Here is a 16,084-nt window from a genome sequence, read left to right as displayed (position 1 = left end):
CAGGAACCTGGGAGCCCTTCCAAATTCCCAGGTCTGGCTGTGCCCTCTGGCTACATCCTGTCCTATACTGCGACGAGATCCAGCACGCATCAGCACGACTACCGTCTTTTGCTCTCTTGTTTCCATGAGAGGTAAACCCTGGGCATAGAGCCCATACAGGAGCTGTAGTATGCACCACAGGTAAGTGTTCACTGACCTAAGTGGTAAACAGAAAGGTTATGTTTCTGTGCACTGCCTAGGAGGAGACCCTCCGTCCTAAGGGCGAAGGGCTTCCATTTTTGGCCCACAATAACAGGATCTCTTGATAAATGATACTAGAGCAGAACCAAGGAGCAGGGAAGCCTGTAGGAAACATGGGCTTGCAGGTACAAGATGTCTAATAAATAAATCAAAAGCATTGAATAAGAATTAATTTAGAAAAAGGATAAACAGGGACCTGGGATTCCATCTGTCAAAGAAACAGACCACTTACTTGGAAGGAGCCATGTTAATGTGATGACCAAAGCATCAGAAAGTTGAAAGTTAACGTTCTATTACCTTCAGTTGCAATACTCTACAGCAAGTTAAAAAATCGCATTTGGGTGAGCGATATTAGGTATACAATTTTAGATCTGCTTTGTCTGTGCTTCTTGTGGTTTTTTTTCAGATGCAATATTCTAAAAACGTTAAAGCTTTAAACCTTTGGTATATATCAATAACACCTACATCCAGCTTAATAAAATAAATCAGCGTGAGTTGGTTCTTGTAGAGATGGGTCTTAAATGTAACCCTAAATTCAGCGGGTCCCAGGATCCTGGGGCAGTTCACATCTAGGTCTGGAGCAGGTGTAATTTCTGCTTCAGTTGTTTTTCAGCAGCTATGAACTAAGTCTGCATGTTGACTTTGTCTTGCTAGTAGAAGAAGAAGCACCTAAAAGAAATGGCTTTAATGTGTTTGCTGTGAAAAATGTTTATTTGCTGTAACTCTGACTCCAGAAAAGTGTTTTACTATACAAAGCTTAATATTTATTTACATTCACATAAAGACTCCTTAGTTCACAAACGAGCTTCTTGGCTTCGTTTTACAGACAATGGATTTTGTTCTCTGATGCATTTCTGGACTGACAATCCTCTCTTTTTATAGCACAGGTAGAGCACAAACACGGTCAGCGTAAACTTCCTCATGCCTCCTTGTCCGTGCATCTTGGCCTTGGACTGAGGGGTCACGGCTGCAAGGACGAGTGGAGCACAGCCTCACCTAGCCATGTTCCTGAGGTTGTCAACGAAGGAAGCACATTAAGGAAGAGCTCTGTTTTTTGTGTTTATTCCCTTCACTGACAGACAGGCTTTAGCATTTTCAGTGACAAAGTGCTATTCTTAGCATTCTTTGGCTTTTCTTCACTTCTTAATCAAATTCATTTTTTTCTTAATTAACAGGATTCATAGATACTTTATTTCATACTTGCTAGTGCTGGGCAGTTGGCCAGATGCTGGGTTCCCTCTCTATCAGACACACGCATACCATCTCTACTGGGTGGTTTTTGCTGTGGTTGCTCTTTCTTGTACTGCTTTTTCCGCTCCACAGCGGTACGCAAGGCCTGAAGAATCAAACCTTTATTGTTCTGGACGTTGTAGTAACTTAGGTTCACCAGTTTGTCAAAATCTTCCTCTGAATAACTCAGATTGTTTATGTAATACGGACCACAGGTATTGGCAACATCAACATCACCCTCTGCCATCTCTGAGGGACTACGTTTCACACCTAAGGGACAAACAATGACTCGGTTAATTAGCAAAAAGCGATTAGAGTCCGGGTGTTCCTCAGGCACGCACACACATGGTGGTTCACAACCCAAAATTTTTCCTCCACAGACATTTTATTGCTAGGATATTTGGTTGGCAGCAGGGGGTGGAGAAGCTGGTGGTCGTGAGGGGAGCAGGGGTTGTCCTAGGTACACCTGTGTCCTTTCTCCCAAAGCAGATAACTACAGCAGGGACCTCATGACAGCATGGTTTCTTTCTGGGTGATGGGCCTGAAGCCACTGCCACTTCCTGTATCTTCCATCTTTGACTCTACATCATTTATTTTCCTCACTACTGTGCCTTCAGAAACAGGCTGCTGAAAATCCATGTATCTCTGTGATTCAAGCTTTCCAAAAGCACACCTGCCTTCTCAATGACCTGCCAGATACTCTTCCACCCAGCACAACCTAGCACATCCCCTAGCACAATCTGCTACATCAACTCTTGGTTTCTACTGGGAAGAATTATCAAAAAATACAGAAAACGGACCTAAAAAACCTAGATTCTATTATCTAAACTGAAAGACTTAACTGAGCCATTATCTGGACACATCCTGGAAGCAGATGGCACAAATATTTACTGCAATTTCCTTGAGCTATCTACTATTGGTAAAAAAACTACAAGCTTTATATTACCTCAACAGTGAGAGTGAACCTGATATTCCCTGGGTCAGTAGGATTTGGCAGGGAGACTGAAAGAACTTTTCATGCACATTTCATCACCTCAAGGTAACCAACATATGCATTACAGATCCAGGCAAAATAATTAGGCAGGTAGTCCCACAAGTGTCATCTCAGGAAATATTACAACCATCATATCTTAGGATCTGAAGACAAATAAAATTAACCTATTTATTATAATTCATTTGACAGTAGAAACCAGATTCAAAGCTAATGCAGAGGTTTATTTGCAGGCTATCACAGAGAAAATATTCATAGGGACCTCCGCAGGAGGTTGCTGGTCAGGGAGAAAAATACCCAGGGCCTACCATGGGTATTGCAAATCTCAACAAAATCATGGGTGCAGAAGACGCAAAACACATCTCCTCACTTGTTTTTCTAGGACCTTCGTAAGTCACCTGTGATTCAAAATAATAGCCGATCTCAGCTTCGACCCAGCCACCTACTGTAGACAGTGACACTGTGAGTGTTTCTGATTTAGCTGCCGTTTTGTCACCGTCACATACTGAGCTGGTCTGTACACCAAACTTGGGTAGGTGCAACATGTACCCTCTGAGCTGAGGGTGTTTTAAAGTGATATACAAGGCAAACTTGCCCTTCCTGAACTCCGCAAAAGTGAGCGCTCGCTGCCTGCACTCAAAGAGTATTAGAAGCCACTAATCGAACTAATACTTCAGATGCTGAACAGTCTAGATCTGGGCTAGGGTATAGTATGGAAGTGCTATAAATTAAGCTGATCTCTGCCTGTCACTAGTAAAGGGCAGACATCCACCCAGAGCCTCCAGGCCTTTCTGCAGCATCTGTCCTGCGACCGTGGAGGTTGGCCCTCAGCTGAGAGCTAGCAGCCCTCCCAAAAAACTGCATGGGCTGAGGCTTTCCATGTCAGCTCAGCTAAGACTTCACCTGTGGGGGCCCAACAAGGACCCATTCTCTCTTTTTTTTGTTTAGTCTCATCTTGCAGCTACCAGCTGAACCGGTCAGGCAGCACAGGCTTGCTTCGATGTGCAGGTATCATGCAGGTCTTCATATACATCTTCTACACACCTAATAACAGCCCTTTTTAGATTCCCTGATCATTTATGTTGACATGTTATGTAGCATCTGCATATCGTCTGACATTCACCTGATACTAGATAGCTGAATTAGAAATAACATCCCAGAGTTCTGGAAATCACTGAGGGGGAGAGGGGATGCAGACTCTCTCACAGAGCAGTACAGAAGCCAGCTCTCAGTTCCTGTTCCAGTTCTTTCTCCTTTCTCTAGTTCTTTCTACAAAGGGCAACTATAAAAACCAACCTTTCAGTTATTTGTTCTGTGTTAAGAGCTGGAGTAGAATTGTGTGTGGACCTGCATAAATACCATTAGACTATTTGAATCCCGTCCAAAACCCCAGCTGCATAACTCAAATGTGCAATGAACTCAATCCTGAATATCTACAAAGCAAAAGTACTGTATGATTTTTTTACTAATTGCTTTTTTAAAAAAAGGAAAAGAATTAATACAATTGAGACAGTAGTTTCTGCATTTGTTTTGCTGTTAAATTTAATGTACTGTATACAAGCCCAGAACTTTTGGTTTTCAGTATATTGTGGGGCTTTGAAGTGATTAAAAAATAAGTGTTCTCATAGCATGAGTTAGGAATTTTATCATTTGGAGAATGGGCAACTGAGACTTTTGGCACCAACAGAGGTAAATATGGAGTCATGGGATATGGTACCAGGACTTAGAAACCATCTCTTTTTCAGGTGACTGACAATGTTGCTATTGAAACTCTTTAATTTCAGAGTAGGACTCACTGAAGTGAACAGAAGCTGTTGGCATGGCTCAGTGTTGCATTTTCATCATTTCGCTAGTTCACACTTTTGTTTTCAAGGTTATCTGCTTAATTATAAGCCTGGAAATTATTTTAAACAATCAAATCCTTGGGTTCCCCAGAGCATTCTTTTACGGGAAAGGATAAGAAGTGTGAGAGGAAATAACCCTTCTAACTTCTGCCACTGCAGGTAGACAGCATATACTTTTCATCAGTAAACTCTACAGTCTACCGATGAAAAATCTGAAAAGGGGCCTGTGTGCCAAAGGCTGACCCCAGCTGCTGCTCTACTGTCCAGGAAAATGTACATATTTTAAGTTTCTTGTTATGGTTCAGATCTAAGCAAAGGGAGTCTGAATTGGCGTTTACAGGTTGATCTGAAGATCAGATATTGCACAGTGAAAAAGAGAAAGAAGGCAGCCACTGCCTCTGTTAATGTGAGGTGTGGCTGTAAACTTACCAGGTGCTTTGTAGTCCCTGAAGGTGTCATTTACTAGAGGGAAAAATATCACAATAGGTGTTTCTGGGCCCTCCTTGTCACCAACAATGTAGCATTCCTTCAGGTGTGGAGTTTCCTGATCATCTGGCACCTTTGTAGGGAAAGGAATTCCCTGTTTTGCAAAGTATTGAGAGGCTTCTTTCAGGGGCTGGTTGCCACAATAGGAAAACAAAACAAACGAAAACATCAGAACATGTGGAAATTTGACCAAAACCCAATTTCACTGGGAACGTTTGTGGGGTAAGGACCAAGTTCTGACAAGTTATGGCACGTACCCAACTTAGGTGTTGAAGACTGTATATGGAACCAAGATCTGGAAGGCCAGAGTTAAATAGGATGGATCTGGGTCTACATGCCTGTCTTTGAAAAATCTACATCCCGCATTTGGGTATTAAAAGTTCTGCCTTCAGAGGGCTTTTTATTTTAAATGTATTTAAAGTTCCTAAAACCAAACTGTGCTTGCATTTATTTGCTTATCTGGCCTTCTGCATCAAACCTTTCTATCATTACACTTGTATTGTCCTGAACGTACATTTTCCCGTGCATAAGAATATGTATGTTTGGATTGAGAAGTCTTAGACAATTTTTAAATACATTTAGGCTTATTCATTCAACATCTGACTGACTTCAAATCAGCTAAAACACATTTAGACATAAAAATGGACAGATTCAGCTTACTAAATGCTTACTTACTGACAACACTTGTTCTGTTCAATAAAGATATGTGACCCTGGTAAACTGTGAGATTTACGCTTCCCAGATACCGGGGGGAAAAAGGTTAATATGAATAAAGGATCAGCCATTCTGGGAACTCAGTGATGAAACAGAGATATCAGTAAAGAAGAATACAGGAGACTCACCCTTGTCTGGGAGCCTGAACTGTAGTTGAAATGCAAAATGACATCTACTTTCCTTTCTGGTCTCATAAGGGGTGGGTAACTGGTAGCAAAGGCAAATGCTGTATCGATCAGGATGAGGTAGTCTGTTGCTCCTGTCAGGTGGTTGGGCTGAGAGTCAAGCTCACAGTCTAGAAAAGAAGCATTTATTTTTTTTTTTTTCGGGGGTGGTGCTAGATACAAGAGATGAGCTGAGGAAAGTAAATTTTTAACAAAAAGAGAATTCAGCTTTTCTTGGGTCTTAGACTTACCTACGTAGCTGATTAGATGCTGTTCAGTCATTTCTCGGTTCCTCATCTGGTTTCCTCTTTTCGCTATGTACCCTGCAATTTCTTTGGCTTTCCTCTAATTAAGAGGGATTAACTTGGGGCTCAGGAGAATAGAGTTAATTCCATCCCCTGGTTTTGTGTGTGACTCTGATCAGGTTGACATTTTTTAAAAATATGGAAAAAATTAAAATGGCACCTCATTGTCTCAACATACGAAAGATTAAAGATGCTTGGTGCCTTGTGCACTATCAGAACAGGCACGCGGTTACTAAAGTACACAGCCGAGGTGGGGATACCCCCATGTGCAACATGGAAGACTTAGTACCAGACTGAGCATTAATTCCCAAACTGTGTAACAGGAAATACTGCTACAGAGGTTGTATCTTACTTCTAAGTGAAACCGTAACATGAAACAGGGCACCCTCACACATCCCTTGAGTAACTGGCAGGGCAAGAGACAGCGTGTGACGGCAGCAGTGCCATCCCACAAGCGTGCAGGCTGGCTGGCTGGCACATCACCAGACATACGCTGGCTGACTAACCAGGGTCTTTCTCATCTATCAGTTGCCAGTTTCTATGAAATTTTTAAGAACTTATTTTTGAAGCCTCTCCTGCTAGCTAGTTTCAGCTTTTGGTAACAAACAGTTTCAAATATTTTCAGAGGACGGGAGCAGAACGAAAAGGCAGTCTACTCGCTAACCCTTTTAGCATTGTTTCTTTTTCACAAGGGTGGTTTAAACCAGGGTGCTGTTACCATACCTTTCCATTTGGAAAACTCGCTCTCTAGGTAGTTGTTGTTCATCTGGAGGCCCTTCAGGAAGTTATGGATTTCTGAAGCTGCTGGACGTACCATGGCAACATCTCGGAAGATGTTTGAAAAGCTGTCAGTGGGACAAACTACTCGAGTATCCAGCTCATTTGGTCTTGCAGGGAATAGGGTTTCATCATCTGCAGAAGGAAGAATAACAGGTTTTTGTATGTGGTCTCATTGGTGAGGTTAATCTGGGCAATCATAATTTGTTTTAACATGTTTGGCAAAACAGGGACTTCTTTCTCTTTTTGTTTCCAGGATCTCCACAGATCTAACAGTTTTTCAGCTGAGCTTTGAAAAAATCCATTTCTTCTTCTAAGTCCACAGTGGTAAAGGCCTTGTTTGTACTGTAAATTAATTCGTCTCAACTATTATGACTTCCTTTGCTTTTCTATGATTTTATCCACTAAAATATCCTGCACTTATCCTGCCTTCCTTTCCTACTCCATGTTACAATTTACCTCTCAGCCACACAATCTCTCACCACACAAGCATAATTAATGTTCCTTACTAGCAACTAAAAGCTCCTTGTTTTAACAACCAGAAACTACCCCCTACAAGTGCAAAAAGATAAAACAAATCACCCTTTTTGCTACATTTCTCCTCCTTTTCATCTTTTTTCTTTGTAGTATGCCTGTCTCACGTGTTTCTCCTTGAAATCCCACCCTTCAGATCTTTCTTAATTTGGTAGCCTGTTTTGCAGATATCGTCCTTAGGACTAGTTTAAAGCCCTTGTGCTTTAAAAATGGCTCATATGTGGGCCATTCCTTCTTTTTTCCTTTCCTGTGACAGATCCCGTGGATTCTTTTCTCACACAACTGAAATGATTGCCATACTGCAATACATGGCATGAATTTCCTCCTGGTTTCCATGTGGATTACAGGAAGCCTTGAAAAGGGAATTCCAAAATGGCTTTGAAAAATTCTGTGAGAGAATAGCAGCACAGAGGGTAAAAGAAAGAAAAAGAGAGACAGTAAAATAACATAATGGTATAAGACTAACCCACCTATGTCAGTAATTTTGTCTCGGGTCCATTTGTGCCAGAAGTCTTCTGAATTAACAGATATATACCAAGCATCCATAAGATTCAAGGAAAATACACTGCTCCAGATTCCTGTGGCATAGGGCATATTTGACAGAAAGTAGACTGGTAAAGACCTGGAAGTGTTTTCATTCACAATGACCTTCAGTGCCTTCTGCATTCTCCAGCAAACTTTATTCGTTACATTATTTTAGTGCACAAATAAAAGGGAATGTCTCTATGAATTAGCATATGAATCCATAATGTATACAAAGAACCTAATTTATTGGGATATATTAAGAGGGCTGGTAGCATTTTCAGTACAGTTGCTAACACATTCATTTTTGTTATGTGGCAAATAACGCTTTGTCAAATACATCTTAACATTTTCCACCTGTCTTATTCCCCAAGTTCTCAGCATTTGTAATTCTGAAGGTTTTATATATTTCTAGCATAATCCTGTTACAGGTATGCAGTTGCCATGCAGAACTGTCAAGTACAAAACATGCAGGATTCTTACACTAATGTCCCTTAGATTGAGGAAGGTGACTTAAAAGTTTTGAAAACAGAAAGCGTAAATGTACGAGTCTTTTGATTTGACTTCTGATTTTTGAGGCTTTAAGGCATATCTGGGTTACATTTTCAAGCTCCTTTAGTAACAGGTGTAGCAAACTTGATGGCAGTCCAGACTGTCACCTATCTACCGTCATCTTTCGGGCTGAGAAAACCCCATTATCTGGTACGGTTAGATGTGCTGGGTGGGCCTGAACCCTCCGAACTGCAGAACTAAACCTGGTGCTCTAAGGAGGAACTGAGCGATGGATGGAAGAGGCTGCACCTGAGCAGCCTGGCGATTGCCTGACCCCGCCATGTCAGCCTGCAGTCAGACGGATGGGCTCGGCCATGCAGGAAAGAGCTGCAGGGCCTATGTAGTCAGTCCTTGCTCTGTTCGGGCGCTGGGGTGCAGAGGAATTGCTGAAAACCTTTCAAATAACTGCGTCACTGAAATAAGTAACGTTGCCTGAATGAGGAGATTCTGGGTCATTGGCAGGAACAGGGACACAAAAATCCCAGCATTGCTTTAGAGAAAGGAAGAAGAAAGTGCCAAGGTGGGAGGCGTAGGAAGGGGGCTGATGGCCTGCTGGCATTTCTGAGCACAAAAGGGGAGACCTGGGTACCTTGTTTGATTTTGCAGATGGGGACAGGGAGATTCTGACTGCTTCCTGACACCTCACCACTAGCTGTAGTGAAATCTCCACACAGCAAACAGTCTTAACTTCTCAAAAAAACCCTGAAACTTCCTTTATGCAATTGGCGGAATGAGGCAAGAGATTGCTTTTGCAAAGGGAAAAAAAGATTGCCTTACTGCTTTTGACGTTCTTATGCAAGTGGGGAAAAAAGGTAAATATTAGGACCTATTTGCATTCTGAAATGGAAGTGTTATCCTGGAGCATTAATCAGAGTTAGCTGTGGCAGGAACATTGTAGATAAAAGGCTGTATTTTAGGAACTCAGGCTGCAGAAGAGACCGATGATTTAACTTAGCAGCAATGTTACACAACTTTTGTTGCTGACAAAGGCGTATAAGTATTATGAAGGCCTCATGTCAGTAAGCATAACCACAAATGAAATCAAATAAACCTATTAAGGTGAATAAAATTACAGAGAAAATACAAAATCCTGCAGATAGCGACCTCCTATCAGTTCTAACATTTTACCATATACTGCTTCTGGCAGATAAAAAATATACTAACTGCTTCATTTCAGAAGCAGGGTTTCTGCAGGAGTGGATTATATTATATTACATTACATTTTCATGGAGCAACAAGTCACCTTCCAAAAAGCAGATTCTGGATTCTGGGATTTTTTTCATCAGGCGACCCATGAAGAACTCACTACCGAAGTCTTCTGCATGAATGAAGGCACCATATTTCGGGAATCCTACCTCATAAGGGGTGAATTCCACCCATTCTGAAAGCAAAAGCACAAGACAGACTTATTACAACAGCAGATGCACAACTTAGTTGAATAAAACATATGATATTGGCCAGGTTAAGGCAGACTAATTTCTAACTTGCAAACATTTATTCACTGTAAATTTCACAGTGTTGAACATGAAGAGTGAATTGTCCTCTTACATCTAAATTTCTCTGCAGGCTTTAGATTGCTGAGGTAATTTTGTTATAATGTCCTCCATCATTCTACTTTTGATCCTGAATCCAGCTGAATATACTAAGACGTTAAAAAATTTAACTATTAAAATTCTACTCTTCAAGTGGGTTAGCCCTTTAGAGGATTTGTGCATTGAACTGATTTCTTTACCTAAGCCTGAATTGACCCCTACAGGGATTAAACTTTAAATGCAGTTCTGGAGTATTATTACCTCTAAAATCCTGGTCGCTGATTTTATCCTTCACATTGAGAGAGAGGTAGATGGGCAGGGGATTCTGACCTTGATTTAGTGCCTGCTGCTGATCTGTGAGCTTATGGGAGTCCTCCTGTTTTGAAGAAGGACAGTAGCTGAGGACAGTTAGATGACACAAAGAGCCTCCCACTTCATCTAAGTCTGGGCTGTGACAACACAGTGCATACTGGACTCCAGCAAGGATGTTTCTCACCAGTTTAGTTCAGAGAGGTACTATCATCCCTATCTCCAAACCTCCCTAGCCCCAGCACTTCAGCACACAAATAGTCCTAATTTAAATTCATATGCTGAAAAAATCTGAGATTTAAATGGTAGGAACAAAGTGTTGTTATTCACATTATTTATTTCAGGAAAATGCCTGGGAATATTTGAAAAGCGCTCTTGGCATGAAACATGTCATTCAGAAGGAGTACGCCCTGCCCTGACTGCCCAGAAAATCATCTCAGCCTCAGACAGAATTAATTAATATTCAGTGAGCCTTGACCCTTACTGCTTCTGATGCGGAGCGTCTTGCCTAGTCAGGCAGGGTGGAAAGGGCAGGACAGTATGGGAGCTGTGCCGAGGCTTGAGAGGGTGCTGAGCTCAGACCCTCCTCAAAGAAGAGCTGCAGGTGCTCCCCTTGCTGGAGCAGCCCTTGGAGGGATGGCTGTGCCGCTGGGCTTCCCGTGGGTGGTGCAAGTCCGGGGGACAGGGCTGTGGCACGGCGGGGACACTCACAGCTCCCTGCTGAGCCACCCCAGGGAGCCTCTCGCGCTGTGCTGTGCTCACGTTGTAGAAATTTGGATGTGTGTGGAGTTATTCGTATTACAGGGGGGAACATTTTCTCTTTCTTAAGTATAAATGGCCTATTGGGAACACTAAAATAGAGCCTGAACATTGCCTTTTAATGGAAATATTTATAGGGTGACGTAATCCCATTAACGACTCAGAGATACCGTCTTTGGGTTTGGGTTTGTGATTTTTCTTTGCCTTGTCACACTGTGCAGCTCTTGTAAAAGAACTGCAGGTTTTTCATTTAAATATTTACATGTGAATTCATTTTAAAGTTATTCATACTGTAAGTTTCCCTTTATTTCTTTTTATCCCCACCCTTTCTGTACCAGGTGCGATATTAAGGTCTGCGTAATGCAGCCAACAAACACAAAGGATGATACCACAAAGCCACACGCTTTAGGCATCTATCTGAAAAACAAACAAACAAGCAAGGAAGGAAGCAAAATACCCCTCTTTAAGGGTGGTCAAACACTGGCATATGTTGCCCAGAGAAGTGGTGGAGTCTTCACCTATGGAAATATCCAAAAGCCCGTGGTTCAGGGCACCAGCTTTAGCTGACCCTGCTTGAGCGGGGCTGTTGGACAAGATGACCTCCAGAAGTCCCTTCCGATCTCAATCAATTCTTGATTTACTGTCTGCCCTCACCTCCATATTCACTAAATATGCAAATCTGAAAAGAAAGGTGCTGCTGTTGTACCTTTTCATGTAACATGGTTTCAATGATGAGTCCCCACAGATCTGTGAAACATATCTGATGTCCTTCCTTTTCCCTCTGGCACAACTCTTTCAAATAGTATTTCAGACGATTGGGGGCAAAACAAGTGAAGAACTTATTTTTGAGCACATGCTTTCGGACATCATTGAGTGTTTCCTTAAGATCCTTTTGGGACCAGTCAGGATCTTCATACAAGTTTGACATGGTCCTAAAAAAGAAAAAAAAGAAAGACATAAGGAAAAAAAGTGAGTTCTGAAGCAGAGCTTTGGGAAGTTATCATGCCTTGATTTACATGAAAACACATGGGTGCGTGGTATCAACCACATGTTTAATTTGGACTGAATTAATGCCAATTGCTGGCAAATACCCACCAAAGAAAACAAGAAAAAGCTGCATCAGAAAAAGAAAAGAAAGTCCTTTCCTGATAGTAAGGATGATACAACTGCAAATCACTCCTTGACGTCACATATAGAAAATTCCTGTGAAGACTTTGCTTATCTTGGTCTTACCATGTTGTGCCGGATAACCCAGTGATGTATGATACACAGTCCAATACATTCAGTTCCTGCACACTGAGAAGGTGAGCGTACATGGCCGTCAGAGCTCTGGTTCCACCACCCGTTGTCATGATTGCCACCACAGGTACCTGTTCGATCCCAAAATACATGTATTTAGTGACATGGTCTGAGAAGGGCAAGAGACATCATTGATTAGAAAAGAGAAAGTTACAGCACTGATGAAGTAATAAAGATGCTGCGTTGCCACCAGTCTGCAAGGAGAAGAAAAACATGAATTAATAATGGGGCATAGAAGGGATAAGAAATACTTCATGCCTCCTCTGCCAAGCAGCTGTGCGTATCCTAAGGATATGAAACCCATCCTCTCAAACATCATGTGTTCTATTGCAAAACCAATAACACAGACCAGCAAAAAACTAGAGGAAGTGGTACCTCCTGTCATCCGAACCAGATTTTTGTCAGATGCAACAGACCAGAAAACATAGGTGCTGTCTCACGGTTTCCATGTGAGTAGTAAGAACCTCTGTGTTACTGAAGTTTGCTAAAGCCGATTTCTACTATTGTATAGTTATTTCACAGGCCATAATATATGTATCATGGCTGATGTGTTTAAGAGCACAGACCAGTTCGGAACCCCTGAGACCAGAGGCTGGTGACACCACCCCCTTTTACAGTTGCTGGAGGGAAAGAGAAACCCTACTCGCTCCATCTGCCACGTATGTCCATACAATACTAGGTATGCAAGTGAGCATACATACTTCTTTCTGTGATGATTCAGAAACCCAGGGTCTGGTAGTCTTAGAAGAAGGATTAATCCGTAAATATTAATTGTCTCTGTTAACAGTAAAGATAGCTACCATGCACTGGGGTGAATTAATCTCTTGTGCAAATCATCAGAAGGCTCTAGGGAGGTTGTTCTGCAGGGAAGTATGGGTGCCTCTACATCTGAGGGGAAGGAAATGGCCTACGGTATGGTGCTGGCATTTAAAGGCAAGGTCTTTTGTGTGTGAAAGTCCGGCTGTGCAAAAAAACTGCTGAGCTTAGTTTAGGGCAAAACAAGGGAAATTTGTCATCTCTGCATCTGAGTTCAGGCTTCACACTGCAGTCATGGGAGCATAATTAAAAGAGAGAAATCTGATTTCTCCCCACCTTGGGCCCTCTGTTATCACTCCCATTTGCCAAGCAAGCGCACGCTCTAGCTGCAGCAGGTGATGAAGTCAGAAGGGCAGCATGCTGTGCTCACACAATGGGAGCCTAAAGGCCAGCGCAAAAGGCAGAACAAAATAAAGTCCAGTTTGAACCGTGAGGGATAGAAGTGCTGAATCAATGGCTTAGATCTGGCCAAGATGACTCTGAGGCCTAAAAGAAGCTTTGGCTTTGATCCTGAGAGCACCTAGCCCTTCTCTGCATTATTTTGCAGACTGCTGCTCAACACAGAGCTAGCTCCTGTAGCAACAGGGCTACAGATTTTAATTAATGTTCCCTATAAATACTCACTTCTTCCCTAGAATAGAGAAAAGAAGTCAGCCATAGCTTGCACGTGAAGTTGTACTCTCTTTCCAGGAAAATGGGAATTGAACAAAAATGCTATGTTTTGACACTCAGCTGTGGAGAAAGCAGAGAATAATTAAGTCTCAGGTACCTCATCATCCTGCAAGTCATCCTCCAGCTGAAGAATGTCCTTCAGAGCAGCTGCAACCACCTTCTTCCGCTTGCAAATGAAATCCTGTTCCTGGGCACACAGGTCAAACCCCAGGCGTACATCTAGGTCCTGCTGGCTGGAACAGAGGATCAGGTAATTGACATCCCATTTATAGACTAATTCAGCATTTTAACTGCTTCTACTTCATGAATAGACGTGCCTTCACCATCAGGTCTATATAAAGCAAAGCAGGAAGAGATGAAATGTTTTAGTTTGTTCCTGGAGAGCAACAGTGTGTCTTCCTTTGGACCGAGAGGGTTTCTTTTTTTGTTTTTCTCCTCGCCGAGTATGCCTGAAATTAAATATATCTAAAAGCAACAAGTAATATATCCACAAGTATTGTTTCCCTGCCAGACACAAAGCCAAAGCCTGCGGAGGGCAGTGTTTTAAAGGCAGCTTTTAAACACACCTTCAAAAGTTGCGCAAACTTCCACTGATACCTGCGAAGCGTGGACTGAAGCTGTGGACTTCTGTATTCAGATTTTTCTTGGGTGGGGGTGCATATAGTCATTTATGAATATCTGTAAGCGCTATAGGTGCAGTCTGGAAGCTGCTGTGAAAATCTTAGGTGTGGTAATGAAGAGGTTTTGAATGACAGCTGTAAAATGTATGTCTGTCTCATAGCATATTTACTGAAAAGAAACAGCGTGATAGAAGGTGCACCTGCTTTTGTAAGGGAAGAGAACGTCCTGCATAGTGTTACGTATTCACCTTATAAATTTTACTAAGGCCTTCGCCATATCTCAAAATACACAATGTGTTCCCATTGTTTAGAAATAAGCAATCACTTAATTGAGTTAATTTGCATTTATCTTTTTGAGTAGACATTAAAAAAAATAAATACAGGTACTTTCGTTATTTCCATTTTTTTCATACCCTAGAGTGACCAGGCACTTTCATTTTTTTTTTCTCTGACCTCAGGAAACAGAAAAGTTTCTTTCAATTAGTTTTGAAATGCTGCTGTTATTGAAAGTCTGCATTTGGCAATAATTTGTGGAGGTATCAAAGAATGTCTACAGTGGCCCTTAGCACATAATTTTGATTGCAGCAAAATATCAGTAGAAAATCGGCATGTTCTTTATAGAACCTTTTCTTAACTCACTGCATAGTCCCATTACATAAACTCACGGCCACCGAAAATCTCTGCATTGTGTACTGAGTCCATTTATTTTATAGCCTGAAATGATGAACGTTCAATGAGCCAACATTCAGGATGCAGGCAGTAATAAAGGGATTGGAACTTGACTGACAACTATCCAAGTTCAAAGAATTGAGGGAAAAAACCATGGAAGGAAGATAGGTAAGTTATCTTACCATTTTTTCACCTTAAAGTGCAAATCAAGTTTTCTGTCCTGAAAAAGAAAAAGGTAAAATTATGAATATTGATATTTTATTTTAAAAAAGTCTTTCCCCCCCTCCACTCAGGTATAGCTTTTTTGGGTCATCTTTACGTCTACAAAGCTCTGAACTTTTGTAAACTGAGACTGGGAGATAGTGTCTCCTCTCGATGTTTCATTAGTACCTAATGCTAATAAAGATCTAATAAATTAAGACTTTATTATTATCATCTATAGTCTGCATCTTCTCTCTGTTTTGTGAAACTCAGGTGTAGCTCGCGCTGGTACTCACAGATAAGTAGCAGAATTGCTGCAGAGCTACACCTCACCTCCCTGGAAGGGTCCACCATTAAACACGAGTCTTGAGACTGAAGTCTCCCTCTCAACAATACGAGATACAAGGGGAAGCCGAAGAGGCCGAGCACCCAGTAAGTGTGGCGCAGGTTTGCCCCCCGTGGCAGCGTGCCAGGCCGCAACCTCACCCCGCTGTCCTAGCGGCACCCAGGGACCTCCAGCCTGGGGAAGGACACAGGCAGCAGGAGGAGCACGAGCAACACCTTAGACATTCTTCCTCCTTCTGCCCTGGATTTCCCATTTTATTTTGCTACAAATAATTGACTTCGTTATGCATCACCCTAGATTTGAGGAAGGTTAGAAAACAACCGACTCTCTGTAAAGAGAGGTGGTCTTCTGTGGGGGGTGAACTTGCAAGTAACTTAGCACAGTTTGACACGTCCTTGAATGGAAGCAATGCGGCAGTAAAAGACAGAAACAGGAATTTGGGAAATGCCGAGAAGAATTTAAGTAAGCAAAACCGAATAGAGCAGCCTATTAGAATGTAGCG

At 42.0% G+C, this 16,084-nt stretch overlaps 1 protein-coding gene across 1 annotated transcript in view; it reads right to left on the bottom strand.

The window, feature by feature from the left end:
- Positions 1-251: 251 nt before the first annotated feature.
- Positions 252-16,084, bottom strand: part of LOC104046960 (cytosolic phospholipase A2 epsilon-like) — a 44,302-nt gene continuing 28,469 nt past the window's right edge. The window contains exons 11-21 of the mRNA XM_064462339.1: positions 15,570-15,756; positions 13,844-14,019; positions 12,193-12,329; positions 11,666-11,891; positions 10,153-10,267; positions 9,603-9,740; positions 7,756-7,863; positions 6,698-6,886; positions 5,634-5,800; positions 4,735-4,921; positions 252-1,740 (exon numbers count right to left, since the gene is read on the bottom strand). Of these exons, the coding sequence (XP_064318409.1) occupies positions 1,430-1,740; positions 4,735-4,921; positions 5,634-5,800; positions 6,698-6,886; positions 7,756-7,863; positions 9,603-9,740; positions 10,153-10,267; positions 11,666-11,891; positions 12,193-12,329; positions 13,844-14,019; positions 15,570-15,756 (1,941 nt within the window). The 3' untranslated portion in view covers positions 252-1,429. The remainder of the gene's footprint in view (positions 1,741-4,734; positions 4,922-5,633; positions 5,801-6,697; positions 6,887-7,755; positions 7,864-9,602; positions 9,741-10,152; positions 10,268-11,665; positions 11,892-12,192; positions 12,330-13,843; positions 14,020-15,569; positions 15,757-16,084) is intronic.

The sequence above is a fragment of the Phalacrocorax carbo genome, chromosome 10 (genome assembly GCF_963921805.1).
Source record: "Phalacrocorax carbo chromosome 10, bPhaCar2.1, whole genome shotgun sequence".
NCBI lineage: Eukaryota > Metazoa > Chordata > Aves > Suliformes > Phalacrocoracidae > Phalacrocorax > Phalacrocorax carbo.
This window is presented reverse-complemented; position numbering and strand designations above follow the sequence as displayed.